The 13,621-nt window shown below is 39.6% G+C and overlaps 1 protein-coding gene across 1 annotated transcript in view; it reads right to left on the bottom strand.

Annotated features, from left to right (window-relative positions):
• Nucleotides 1–1,562: 1,562 nt before the first annotated feature.
• LOC122649684 (probable protein S-acyltransferase 16) overlaps nucleotides 1,563–13,621 on the bottom strand; it is a 36,954-nt gene continuing 24,895 nt past the window's right edge. The window contains exons 2-7 of the mRNA XM_043842922.1: nucleotides 4,397–4,489; nucleotides 4,207–4,308; nucleotides 3,991–4,068; nucleotides 3,813–3,911; nucleotides 3,591–3,686; nucleotides 1,563–1,834 (exon numbers count right to left, since the gene is read on the bottom strand). Coding sequence (XP_043698857.1) covers nucleotides 1,721–1,834; nucleotides 3,591–3,686; nucleotides 3,813–3,911; nucleotides 3,991–4,068; nucleotides 4,207–4,308; nucleotides 4,397–4,489 — 582 coding nt within the window. The 3' untranslated portion in view covers nucleotides 1,563–1,720. The remainder of the gene's footprint in view (nucleotides 1,835–3,590; nucleotides 3,687–3,812; nucleotides 3,912–3,990; nucleotides 4,069–4,206; nucleotides 4,309–4,396; nucleotides 4,490–13,621) is intronic.

Here is a 13,621-nt window from a genome sequence, read left to right as displayed (position 1 = left end):
ACTTTTTTTTTGTTAAAAAACTTAGGCCAATCTTAAAATTTTAAATATTTTTGTTCAATAGATAATTAACCTTACATAGAGCCGACCCAGACTGGACTTAGCCCGAAGCCTCAACCCCGGCCCAACCCGACCCTGCTCTCAGGCCTGAAAATTTCAACCCTAACCCACCCTTAGGGTTGAAAAATCCAGCCCAAACCCTGTTCGGGCTCGGGCTAACAGGACCAAACTTACACCCCTAATCAAGACTAGCCCTCCTGATGAACTTTTGCCTTGTATCATATTGAATTTTTCTATAAAAAAAAATTAACTCTGCATTTTTATCCTGAAAAAAGGAATCTTTTTATTTGTCAAGATGACTTTCGCTTGCAAGGATTCAACAACCAGTTAGCCCTGCTCAAGTACATCTGTGACTTATTTAGCTTCGGCTAGGCCTTAAAGTTAAAGCAGCATCACCATAACCACCACTCTGCTACAAATCAATTCCCCTGAACTAAATCTCAAATACAGAGCAAATTAGTTCACCAGATGACATGAAAGTAACTAATTAACCAAGAGATCAGCTAATAGACCAGTCGAACTTAAAAAACCAATGTCTTAGATTAATTACAGTGAATCCTGAATTGGATCTACTGATTGTAATTTTACAATCTAAACTCAAGAATGAACTGACTGTAAATAAAAATCGAACCATATACCTGGGAACCATGCTCAGGTGAGACCTCTCCCAGAATTTTAATGGCCAAAAGTTGAGATGCAGACCAACATGGGCTTAAAAACACAATCACACTTCTAGTCCTTTACTGACTGAATTGCAAGCCATTGATAGACGCACCAAAAACTTGCAGAATCACAGGCTTCAGAGCATTAAAAGCCACATTTGTGCCTTCCGTGCCCAGCTCTGATCAATCACTAAGCATAATAGCTTGATTGCAAAGTAACTGCTGGAGATGATTTGGACCTTCTAGGACCTGCATAATCATTCACAAGCAATCCAACATTGCTGCAGATTCTACAAGGTAACCACAGAGAAACAATTTAGATCACCATCAGGTATCCTTGCACAATTCTCATCTGTGCAGGCCGAGAATGGTCCAGCGATCAAATCTACTTGATTATTTCTTCAAGATCAACTATCCACACTTCCAAGTGAAATGGACATGTACCAACTGAATTAAGATAGATTACATCTCAATCTTCAACTGACAATTCCAAAACATAAAATAAAAATAATCATTACATTGTTTTTATTCTATCCTGTTGCAATGCCTCCTAGAACTCTCCTCTTAAAGTCAAACCACCCCCCCCCCCCAAAAAAAAAAAATTTCTTTCTTTTCGGAAAAAGATCAATCAACTCGTTGCATGGAATACTTCTCTTCCCTTATCACAATTAGTGGTAAGCAGGGATTAAAATAATCCCCCTCTACATGGTATCACAAATCAGCTGAACTTGTGGCTTGACAAGCTCAATATATACATGTATCTATACAATAATCAGACCTAACGTGCACAGTAACAGCTTCACAAACTCTTGAAGATTTTCTCTGTATAATGGTGAACATCACAGGAATATGGGATGCCCAAACAGTAATTTACACTCTGGAGGTTGAAATCAACAACCGGCTTTTGTTCACAGCCTGACTGCATCTCATCCACGTTACAAGTAACTAGCTAAAATCAATTTGCCTTGGGTGTTCTGAAACCAAGCTACTGGCAGCTTCATCTATCTCAAAGTCGACATTGATTTTGCCCTATCATAGACAGTTCGGAACTGGAGGCCTGAACCCACATGTCCTGACGTGGGGTATACCCAGCTAAAAATGCTTGGACCCAGTACCTGGGGAGAGAGATCAAGCACAACCAGTTTTTTATACTCCTTAAATGAAAACATGTCAATCAAGAGCAACACGATTTTCCCTGACAACTAATGGAAACATGTTGCGAAAGGTTAAATTTTCAATTACTTCTTCCCTCCCTATACCAGATTTTAAACATAGACCCGGTTATCTGTCCCCTAGGTTATCACCAAAAAGTATAGGGTTATTTCCAAATGCCCCCCTGAAAATGACCAAACTTACAATTGCCCCCCTAAATTTTCACTAATTCCACATGCACCCCTGCTTTCCAAACTAAGTACCACTATAGTCCCTGCCATTAGACAGAGACGTTATGTTATAATGGACCTCAGTTTTTGAACTTCGATGGACCATTCTGCCCCTGGATAGGGTAAAATGACCAAAATGACCTTACTTGAAAGAAAAAAAAAAAAAAAACCTGCAACTCATCCTCCCCAAATCGTTTAGGGTTTGGGGAAGATGGGTTATTGAATCAGAAATCAAGAAGAAATTCAATTCTACCCAAAATAGTGATCTCCTACGTCTTTTGACATTTTAAATTTAACACTCTACCAGCCCTGCATCCGCCCTCTTGTTTTCCTCATAACACTGCCGCTGCTTCCGCCTCCGCCTCCGCCATCACCACCTCCACAACCCCACCCCCCCTCGTCTCTCCGAACACCCACTCCCACCCCACAGCCTGCTGCAACAACCCACCCCCTCGGCAGCTTGTGGTGCACACCTAACCCTCTTGTTAATCAGGTGTTTTAACTTCACAATCCAGCCGAACTCCGCCATCACCATCTCTCTATTCTCTACTGAGCGCTGAGAGTAAAACAGAACTTGCAGCTTCAAAGAGGTATGCAATCCCTTTCATCAGAAAAAAGGGGTTTGCAATTTCTGTTTTGTAGTAATTGATGGGGTTGGAGATGGATGAAGGGTTTATTAAGAATTTCTTTTAGTATCATTTATTTGTTAGAAAATGGGTTGTTGTTGATTGCTATGGTTTTTATTTGAGTGAAATTTGACAAGAAGAGCGGTGGAGGGAGGTAATATTCAAACTGTTCTCTTTTTTAACACCTCTTGATTTCGAGGAAGCGATGGAAGAATGCCTGATTAAACATTCATTAAAGTCCTATATTGGCTTCGTTCCCGTTTAGCGTTAATTTGATAGTTTAGATGAGAATTCCTATTGAGTTTTGTCTAGAAATGATGGGAAATTAAGGAAAAGAAGGTGATTGGAATAGTAACAATAGGAATGGCGACAGCATTTTTTCTCTCAACACTCTTGTGTTCTGTATGATAGATTTTGTTTCTCTTATTTTCATTTTTTTTTAATCTTGTGATGTAATTGGAAGAAAATCGTAAATCCAGAAATCAGTTTCCCAGGATACACGTGTAATCTTTTGATGGCAGTATGGAATTTCTTTCTCTTGCAGTGTTTCAAAAACTCATCTTCCCCAAACCCTAAACGATTTGGGGAAGATGAGTTGCAGGGTTTTTTTTTTTTTCTTCAAGTAAGGTCATTTTGGTCATTTTATCTTATCCAGGGGCAGAATGGTCCATCAAAGTTTAAAAACTGAGATCCGTTATAACATAACATCTCTGTCTAACGGCAGGGACTATAGTGGTACTTAGTTTGGAAAGCAGGGGTGCTCGTGGAATTAGTGAAAGTTCAAGGGGGCAACTGTAAGTTTGGCCATTTTCAGGGGGGCATTTGGAAATAACCCAAAAGTATATAAACAAAATAAATATTACCCATGTCAAATTTTCATAGGGACCAAGATCATATGGATGCCTGTAGACATTTCCAACCTTTTCTGCAAGCCACATCGCTCTTACTCCTTCATGATACTGCATGAGTAAATAGGTAAATAAATAATACATTATATTACATTATTACTCCATAAACCCAGGATCAAATGGGCCAGGAAGAAGACAAATGAAATACAAGTTATATTGTATAAATTTTATTCAAACCTCAATTGTGGTCTTGTTATGCAAAATGAGGTATATATGCCAGCCCAAGAGGATACTTAATGCCATTGTCAAAGGAACTAGCAGTACAACAGAAATGATCTGCAAAGAACAAGGGATGAGCACAGCTACTAACAAGACAGGTGCTCCTTAAAACCATACATATGCACGTATTACTTACATACGCAGTTCTGAGTGAGCCTTCACTCTGCTGCTCGTCTTTCTGAGCATCATATGTGACATTACCAATAAGCAATGCCTGAAACCAGATCATGTGTTGACAAGTGAAAACAATGGCCGTGCAGCATAGTGGAATGGAACCAACTCTTTAAAATAACGGCCATTGATTACAATAGGCAAATGTACGATACAATACACCAGCAAGAGTATCACATACCAGGGAGTGGATGCACGAGCTTACAGCATATGTTACAAAGACAAAGAAAACCTTGTAGTTTGCATGGCCCACACAGTTATTTATCCATATGCAGTGATGGTCCTGCAAGCAAGAGACGGGCAAGTTTAACAAAAATCCGGGAATTATGAAAATTCAATTAGGCACGACAAATGACATAGCTCGTACATACCATTCTTAAAACACATCTTCTGCAAATACGACAATGATGGGCACGTGGAGGCTTAAAGAGAGAACACTTCTGGCAATATCTCAGATCCCCACCCTGAAAGAACATCCGTCGTGAGGAATGATGATTCAGTTAAGCAAAAGATGCTTCCAAACAGAGCAGAGACGGAGTATTTAACTATGTAGTCCACACTCTGACTGCACTCATCCATTTCTCCAAAAGTGAAAGCAAGGCCACACTTTCTAGTGGAGTGTCACATCCATTATTATAAATCAAATTATGGAATATTTCGAACAAATCCCGAAATTCAAAGCTACCCTTTATCCAATGAAGACGTAAGATTCCTATTTATAAATCAAAATCTCCTTATGACAAGCATTTACCGCAATGGATCGTGTGAACCAAAAACCTATTAAAACAAAGCAGCTGAACATTTCTCTCTTTTAAGTTACAAATCTCCCCCAAGGCCATATATTAGCGGTTCTGAATTTTCCTCTAACCTAGGTGAGCCAACAGATCAGCTCCATGTTGGCTATTAGCACACTTAGATAAGGTCCAGGTCCAGCTCCCATAATGACAAGGTCAAGAAATGAGATACAGGATTCCATAGTTAACCTGGCTTATACAAGGTCAGCAATTGGGTGCATAGCAACAATAGTTTGAATTATATATATTAACTATCACCAGAGACCTATCACCAGAGAATAAATACCAAAACAATAACGTTTTCAACAAGAAACAGTTTCACTATTAATAATTCTAAAAAATTATCATAGGCATGTACTCGACGCCTCGATGGGCACTTGATAGTGAACCCTTAGTCCAGTTTTAACAGTATATCTCATGGACCCAGGAAATCATAATCTGTTGCCCAGGTTTAAGAAATTGGATTGAGAAACTACTGGTGGGTGAGACACATCACGACAGACCAACCCTCCTCTCTCAAATCAATAGTTAATACCACCCCTATTTTCCCCAAAACAACCAGCAGTGCCTGCTTCCCATACATAGCTAACTACTCGGATTGATTTATTAAACAATGGTTTTTCGAGTTAGTTCATTGTATTGTTTCCTGCATCCATTTCACAACTTTGTAATTGTCATGGTAAAGCATTACCACTTCAGTGATCTAATTCAAAAGCTTGAATTCAAGCATCAGAATCAAGGTGGGTGTGTATTTCAGTGGCTTTAAACTAAGCATGAAGACCTCTAACAGTACGTCCAGAAAAATGAATATCTAGAGTCTAGACTGCAGCTTTGGACACGAACTTACTATACTCATCAGAACGAACCTCCCAAAAGTTCATCTTAAGAATGTAAGGATTCAATATTCATTTCACCAGCATCAAGTTACTCTCCATATCTTGTTGTGTACAAATAAAACAAGGGAGTCCCAATACTGAGCTCAGCTAAATCTGATCCCAACTAAGTAGGGTTGGCTACATGGATCTTGTTGCGCCTTTCAACTCTATTCACAGCCATCCACCCTAATCCATGCATGTCTTTTCTCATCTCTCCCAAAGTCCTTTTACGCCAACCCCTTGCTCTTTTCGCTCCTTCAATCTGTATCATATCACTCCTCCTCACTGATGCATGAAGAGGTCTCTGTTGCACCTGTCCATGCCACCTCAAACCATTTTCTCTCAACTTATCATGTATTAAAGATGGTCCTAAATTACCTCTAATATGTTCATTCCTTATATATCTTTTCTAGTTTTGTAACACATCCATCTCAACATCCTAACTCAACAACACTAATTTTGTTTGCATGTTGTTTCTTAACCACCTACGTTTAAAGCCCGTTTGGTAACACTTTTGTTTCATGTTTTTGGTGTTTTTCTGTGCTAGTCTACCGTTTGGATGCACCGGTCTGTTTTTCCGTTTTATAAAAACAAACCAGATAAAAAAAACACCTAAAACACCATTTTGCGAAACAACAAAAACCTTGTTTCTCCATTTTTAAAACGGTTTCATTGAAACAAAAGAGGGACATATCCAAAACTTGTGCCCGATAATTTGCTCCTCTCCAAAAGCTTCACAGCCATCATCTTCCCAACGAAATCCAACGAAGCCATCTCCAAGGTCCTATAGAACCTCCATTGATGCTACTTCTGCTTCCTCTACTAGGCGATCAATGAGAAAAGAGAGAAGCAAGCTTCACTTTGTGGAAAAACAAGGAAGAAGAGAGGAACTCCTGAGGTCTTCTGCATCTGCTTCACCTTGTTCGAACGGTCTGCGCCTCTCGCTTCACCTTTTGCTCCAATGATATGCGCCTCATCTCATCTTCTAGGCTCAACAGAGGATGTTGGTGAACTTGAAGAAATCTTGTCACCAGAGGTGAAGACAGATGCCATTGAAGCTCTGTGTGCAGACTGATTTCGGGAACAGGTAATGAAATAATCTGAGCTTTTTCTCTCTGACTCTCTGTGCGCAAATCCATCTAGGGTTCCTCATCTTCTCTCTCTCTTCTCTCTCTCTTCTCTCTCTGTGCCTAACTGATTTCGAAAATCTGAGGTCCTCCTCCCTCTTCTTTTTTATTTTTTTAAACTGAAAACCCTAGGGTAGCTGCTCTTTCCAGACCGATTTTGTAAACCCTAGGGTAGTTTCTCATCTTCCATACCGATTTTTTTTTAAATTTGTCCATCTCTGTTCTGCTTTGCAGAGAAAAGGCAAGGAATTCTTTTGTTTTGCTTATATTGTTCAGCTCTTTCACATACAGATTTGAAACCATAGATATTTTTCCTTTTTCTTTTTTGATGAGCCTTTAAATTACTAAATTTTTTTGATCTATGGTGCTTTGCTTCCCCTATTAGTTCAATTTTAGTTCCTAGTGTTGGTTAGGAAGATCGTTTCATTCCCTTCCCTGAATGTAATGATAAAATCCAATGGCTACATAAGGTCTCCATTAGTAGACCCTTTGTGATATTTGCATGGTAGGTATTGTACTGTACTTTTGTTGTTATAGACAATCTACTCATGGGCAGTTGCAGAAGGAGAGGAAGATTGTTATAGACAACCTACTCATGGGACCATGGACATTGTAGAAGGAGAGAAGAAAGAGAAGGGAATGTCAGAGTAATTGGTGACAGAAAGAGAAGTGCAGTATATTGAGAGGTGAAGTCTGTAGTTGGAGTGAATGTTTATGAGAATTAAAGGACTTATAAAGACTGATATATGATGATGGGGAGAAAGAAAAATATGTAATAACGCCCCCCCCCCCCCATCAATTCAGTTTTGAGATAAAAAAGGCTTTCTATGATTGCTGTGTTACTGGTTTGATTGATTTCTCTCTCCCTTTTGGTTTGATTCAATTTTCAGCATCTAATCAGAGGTGGATCTTTCCCTCTCCCCTCTTCTATTCCTTTTCTTTGTTCTTATTCCTCCTTCTTTCTACTCAAGGTTGATATTCTGTTATTTTTTCACCTGTTTTAGCTTTCTTGCTCAGGTCATATCTTTGCTATCAGCTCGGAGTTTGTCCTGAGACTTGGTATATAGGCTTCTATTACTATTTTCTATAAGAATATTATCTTGATTACCAGTTTATTCATCCCTGAGTTGACTGATTATATAACCTGCCATGTTTCTATAATTCTCTGAAACCAATCGTACTATCCAAAGATCCAATAAAATTATATTTCTTTAGTTAAGATTTTGTTAACAGGGCTGGGTTATCCTATTTGGAGGTTTATATCTCTGTTTGCTTGGATTCAAGAAGTTGCAGCAGTGATTTCTCAGTTCCTGGTTCACTGTCTCTTGTAGTGGCTGATAAATTACCTGGAAAACTGTCTCATTGTATGAGGTTTATCCCACAATATGGGGCCACCATTTGCTTTTCTGTTTTGCCAGTTCAACTTATCCTAGCTTGATCTGTGTTTTTCATGTTAAAAAATCTTACAATATTTATTTGTACGTAAGACTGTAATAGGAGTACTGCTTTTGTCTGAAATTAGTGATGTTGGACAAAATAATTGGTTTTTTTTTTTTTTTTTGCCATATTTGAAGAAGTGGAAGCTTTTAGAAGAGCATTTGGAGAAGGAAAGAAGAGGCATCTTAGGTTTGTCTTTCCTGAAAGAGAGATTATAAAATTGACCATGACACCTCTCCCCCATTTTTTTGTGCTTACTCTTTCATGTTATTTACCATCCCTATCTGGCTATCTCTCAATTGGGCATTTACACTCTTAATGCCAAACACCTATTCCCTCTACCAGTGACTTGTTTTCTAATGATTATTATTCAAATTCCTTTCATTGAAGAAACAATTGATTTTGTTCTTTCTCTTCAAAATTGGGTTACTTGTAAATTTCAAACTCTATTTGAAGTAAGTTGAGTGAATGAATAACAAGAATTGAGTTACTTAGAAATTTCAAACTCTACTTGTTGGGTCTTTAGCTCAAATTGGTAGAGCACTTGGAACATGAGCATGTCTCAAGCATGTTCTAAGGGGATGGTGGTTCGAATCCACCAAGATCCTTTTGGATGATCATACATGATCATGGTGAATGTTTTCATCTTAATTTTAAGTAAGTTGAGTCAAGTAATGACATTTCTGTAATAATTCATTAATTTGGTAAAAGGAGTTTCAAAACAGATTTTACCAAACGGATTTGTGTTGTTTTTTTGTTCTAAAAACGTTTCTGGAACAAGTTTACCAAACACCATTTTAGAGCCTAGAAACATGTTTCTAGCACAGAAACAGAAAAAAATGATAACGGTAAAAAACACCTGTTCTGGAACAGAAGCGTTACCAAACGGGCTCTTAGTAATTAGGAGTCCCAATGTTTAATAATTTAGTCATCATCCAATTGTTCACAAATGAGAAATGGGTCCCCAACCCCCCCCCCCCAACCTTTGCCACCAATTTGGGTAAAAGCAATGATGTAGATCAAGAGAGGTTCCAAGACAAGTATTCACGCTGGAATAAGCCCAAATCCTAGTCTAATTAATGTAGTTCGAGATAGACAAAGGATCTACTAGGAGCCAAGTAACCAGGACCTAGTAGATCCTAGTCCCAAGTAACTAGGACCTAGTAGATCCAAGTAACCAAGACCCATACTTGCTGGTCCAAGCATGCGAAGCCTGAATGGGCTCAAAACTTGGCCAATCATGCTACTCCTGAAGATGGTTCTGATTTTGTTACACCTAACGACACTAAGTCTTGTTCAGTCGTGGGAGATTCATCTACTAACCTTCGTGATGAGGTGCAGCAGCTAATGCGTCGTATCAAGAGTCTTGAGACATCCACTTCCACTTCTGGTTCATCTACCACCGCTGCCACATTGGCCCATGCAGGTACACCTTCTGCCTTCCTTTCTACTACTTCTACACCCTGGATCATAGATTCGGGGGCTTCCGTTCACATGACTGGTAAGTCTACCATTTTTAGTTCTATTCATCTAATTCTCACACTCCTCCCGTTATTGTGGCCAATGGTTCCTCCACTCCTGTTACTAGGCATGGCACTGTTTGTCTTAATTCTAACCTCTCCCTTTCCTCTGTATTACATGTTCCTGAATTCATAGTTGTCATGGCGTTGCTATATCATCGCTATGGCGTCCTAGCGCTGGAGAAATGTGCATATCGACCTACGCCATGGCGTCCTGTCTCTCTTTCCCTCTTCGATTTCTTCTTCTTTAATTTTTTGTTTCTTCCCCAACCTTAGACCCACTCTCTGTTTCCGAAATCTCCTATTTTAGCCTTGGTTTCTGAGTTTTTTCTTTCTATCGTGTTATTGCAAGGTTGAAGCAGACATATTAAGTCTTAAAATTGCAAGGACAACTTATATTATTTAAATTAAATTAAACCCCCTATATTCTCTATTGCTATTCTGTTTAGCCCATTCAGTTTTCTCTTTAACTCCATTAAAGTACAGTTCTACCACTCCTTTACAACTTCAGATTAATTACAATTCTGCCATTGCTCTTATAAATCTTGATTTATCTACTAGTTTGCCATTCAACTTTGGATTTAATACAATTCTGCCATGGTCGACATGATCGCCATGGTGGGCGATGTGTAGATATATCGATCAGACACCCCTCCACCGACTTGGATCGCTGTGACGCCGTGACAACTATGCCTGAATTTCCATGAAGTCTTCTTTCCGTTAGTCAACTTACTAAAAACTTGAACTGCTCTGTAACTTTCTTCCCTTCTTACTGTATTTTTCAGGATCTTCACACGAGGAAGATGATTGGTGGAGGGTGTAAGAAAGATGGACTATATTATATGAATGGTGTTGCTCCGTCTGCTTCAACTGCCGCTACTACTATTGGTGGAGAGTCCCCTTTTCGATGGCACTGCAGGCTAGGATATTTGTCTTTGTCTAATTTTAGATTTTATTTCCATAGTTTAAGTCTTTAGATAGGTTAGAGTGTGAGGGTTGCGAGTTGAGTAAGCATCATCGTGCTACTTATCCATCTCATTCTATGCCCCGTAGTCCGTCCTTATTTTCTTTAGTACATAGTGATGTGTGGGGTCCTTGTCGTGCAAGTAATAGACATGGTTTTCGTTATTTTGTCACTTTTGTGGATGACCATTCCCATACTACATGGTTGTATCTTTTGAAGGACCGGTCTGAATTTTTACATGTATTTCAAAGTTTTTGCAATGAAATAAAGACCCAGTTTAATACTTCTATTAAGATTTTTCGGTCTAATAATATGTTGGAATTTGTACAAACTGAGATATCTTCTTTTTGTGTTGCTAACGGAATGACTCATCAAACTAGTTGTTCCTATACTCCTCAACAAAATGGGGTAACAGAATGGAAAAATAGGCATTTACTTGAGGTTGCCCGGGCACAAATGTTGCATATGCAAGTGCCCAAACATTTTTGGCCTGATGCAGTTCTTACTGCTTGTTTTTTTATTAACCGTATGCCTTTATCTATTCTTGCCAATAAATCTCCTTTTTCGATTTTATTCCCTGGTGTTTCGTTTTTCAGCCTGCCTCCTCGAGTTTTTGGGTGTGTCTGCTTTGTCCAAAATCATCATCTTCCCGGTGATAAATTGGACCCTCGGTCAACCAAGTGCATATTTTTGGGTTATTCTCGGACTCAAAAGGGGTATAGGTGTTATGACCCTCTGACTCGAAGGCAATTTGTTAATGCGGATGTAACCTTCTTTGAAGGTACATCTTTTTTCTAATCAACCTACCGTACCTAGTGATCCATTAGCGGTGACTGACCCTCCTCCCATTCCTGCTGTTGTCCCCATATCCACTTCTCCACTACAGGTGTATCTGCGCAAGAGGCACTTTGGGCAGGTCCATACAGATAATACTGGTCCCTCTACATCGCTTCCTGTATCGTCCTCAACCTTTGGTGGAAATCCCAGCTTACCTGCTCTTCCTGACTTGCCAGCTGATCCGGCTCCTGATGACTTACCTATTACCACTCGGAAAGGTAAACGCTCATGTACTCAAAAATCTTTCGTTGCCAATCCCATTTAGCATTTTATTTCTGTATCTCATCAAACATCCTGCCATCTTAGTCTTGCTACTTCTTTGTCCACCTATACCCTTCCTCGCACCCACACTGAGGCTCTCACTATCCCTGCTTGGAAGCAAGCCATGGATGTGGAAATGGATATCTTATTGACTCGCCATACGTGGGAGTTGGTGGATTCACCTCCTGGTAAAGACCTGGTAAAGTATCGGTGGGTGTACGCTATTAAGTATCATTCTGATGGGTCTATTGAGAGGCTAAAAGCCTGCCTTGTTGCTAAGGGATACACCCAGACCTATTGTGTTGACAATTTTGAGACTTTCTCTCCTGTGGCTAGGCTGAATTATGTTCGCCTTATTATTTCTTTGGCTATAAATTTTGATTGGCCCTTGTACCAGTTGGACATTAAAAATGCTTTTCTTTATGGTGACTTACTCGAAGAGGTCTATATGGAGCAACCTCTCGGGTATGTTGCTCAGGGGGAGAATAGTGGACGTGTGTGTAGATTGCACAAGGCTATTTATGGGCTGAAACAGTCTCTCCAAGCATGATTTGAGAAGTTTAGTTCCATTGTTACTGGTTTTGGTTTTTCTCAGTGCTTCTCAGACCATTCTATATTTGTTCGCCGCCAAGGAGAGAAACTGGTTATTCTTGTTTATGTTGATGACATCATTGTGTCAGGAAATGATGAGAGTGGGATCAAGGAGGTGAAGAATTATTTGCAGCAGCATTTTCAGACTAAAGATTTGGGCCAGCTTCTCTACTTCCTTGGGATTGAGGTTATCAGAAGTAAAAAGGGAATCAGCCTGTCCCAAGAAAGTATGTGTTACATCTCGACTGAAACTGGTATGCTTGTTGCAAATCAGTTGATATTCCTATGGATACTATTCACAAGTTTGGTTATGATGATGGTGAGGGTCTTAAGGACATTCACTCCTACAGAAGCTTAGTTGGAAAGTTGTTATATTTGACTGTCACTAGACCAGACATTTCTTATGATATTTGGGTTCTCAGCCAGTTCATGCAATCCCCTAGTAAGTCTCATTGGGATGCAGCCATTCGGTTTCTTCGGTACTTGAAGGGAGCCCTTGGGAAGGGACCGATTTACCGCCCAAATAAACATATGGAGCTTGTTGCCTACTCAGATGCAGATTGAACAGGTTCGACTAGTAACCGTCAATCTACTACAGGTTATTGTACGTTTGTCGGAGGAAATCTGGTTAAGTGGCGAAGCAAAAAAACAGACCACTATTGCCAGATCCAGTGCTGAAGCAGAGTATAGAGCTATGGCCCATACCACTGCGGAGTTTATGTGGATTAGATCTCTCCTTGAGATGGGGTTTCCAGTTCCAACCCTTATGAAGATGTTTTGTGACAACCGGACAGCCATCTATATTGCTAGTAATCCAGTCTTTCATGAGAGGACCAAGCATATAGAGGTGGATTGCCACTTTGTTCGCAGCGCCGTCTTGAAGAAATTGGTTGAGACACCGTTTGTCACTTCATCTGATCAGATTGCTGATGTGTTCACCAAGTCCTTGTTCGCTCTTGGTTTTCGTTCTTGTTGTAACAAGCTGAGCATGAGAGATATATATGCTCCAGCTTGAGGGGGAGTATTGAAATACGTGTTTATAGGGGCATATGTCTTTTCCTTTATTTATTTTAGTATTTCATTGTATCGATTTATGTAGGGGCAGTTCTGTCCTTACAGTATTTTTCTTATTTGGTTAGTAATATATTCTTGGTTGACCTGCGACAGAACATTCTGTTCTACTGCAGGTC

Source organism: Telopea speciosissima, chromosome 2, assembly GCF_018873765.1.
Source record: "Telopea speciosissima isolate NSW1024214 ecotype Mountain lineage chromosome 2, Tspe_v1, whole genome shotgun sequence".
Taxonomy (NCBI): domain Eukaryota; kingdom Viridiplantae; phylum Streptophyta; class Magnoliopsida; order Proteales; family Proteaceae; genus Telopea; species Telopea speciosissima.
This window is presented reverse-complemented; position numbering and strand designations above follow the sequence as displayed.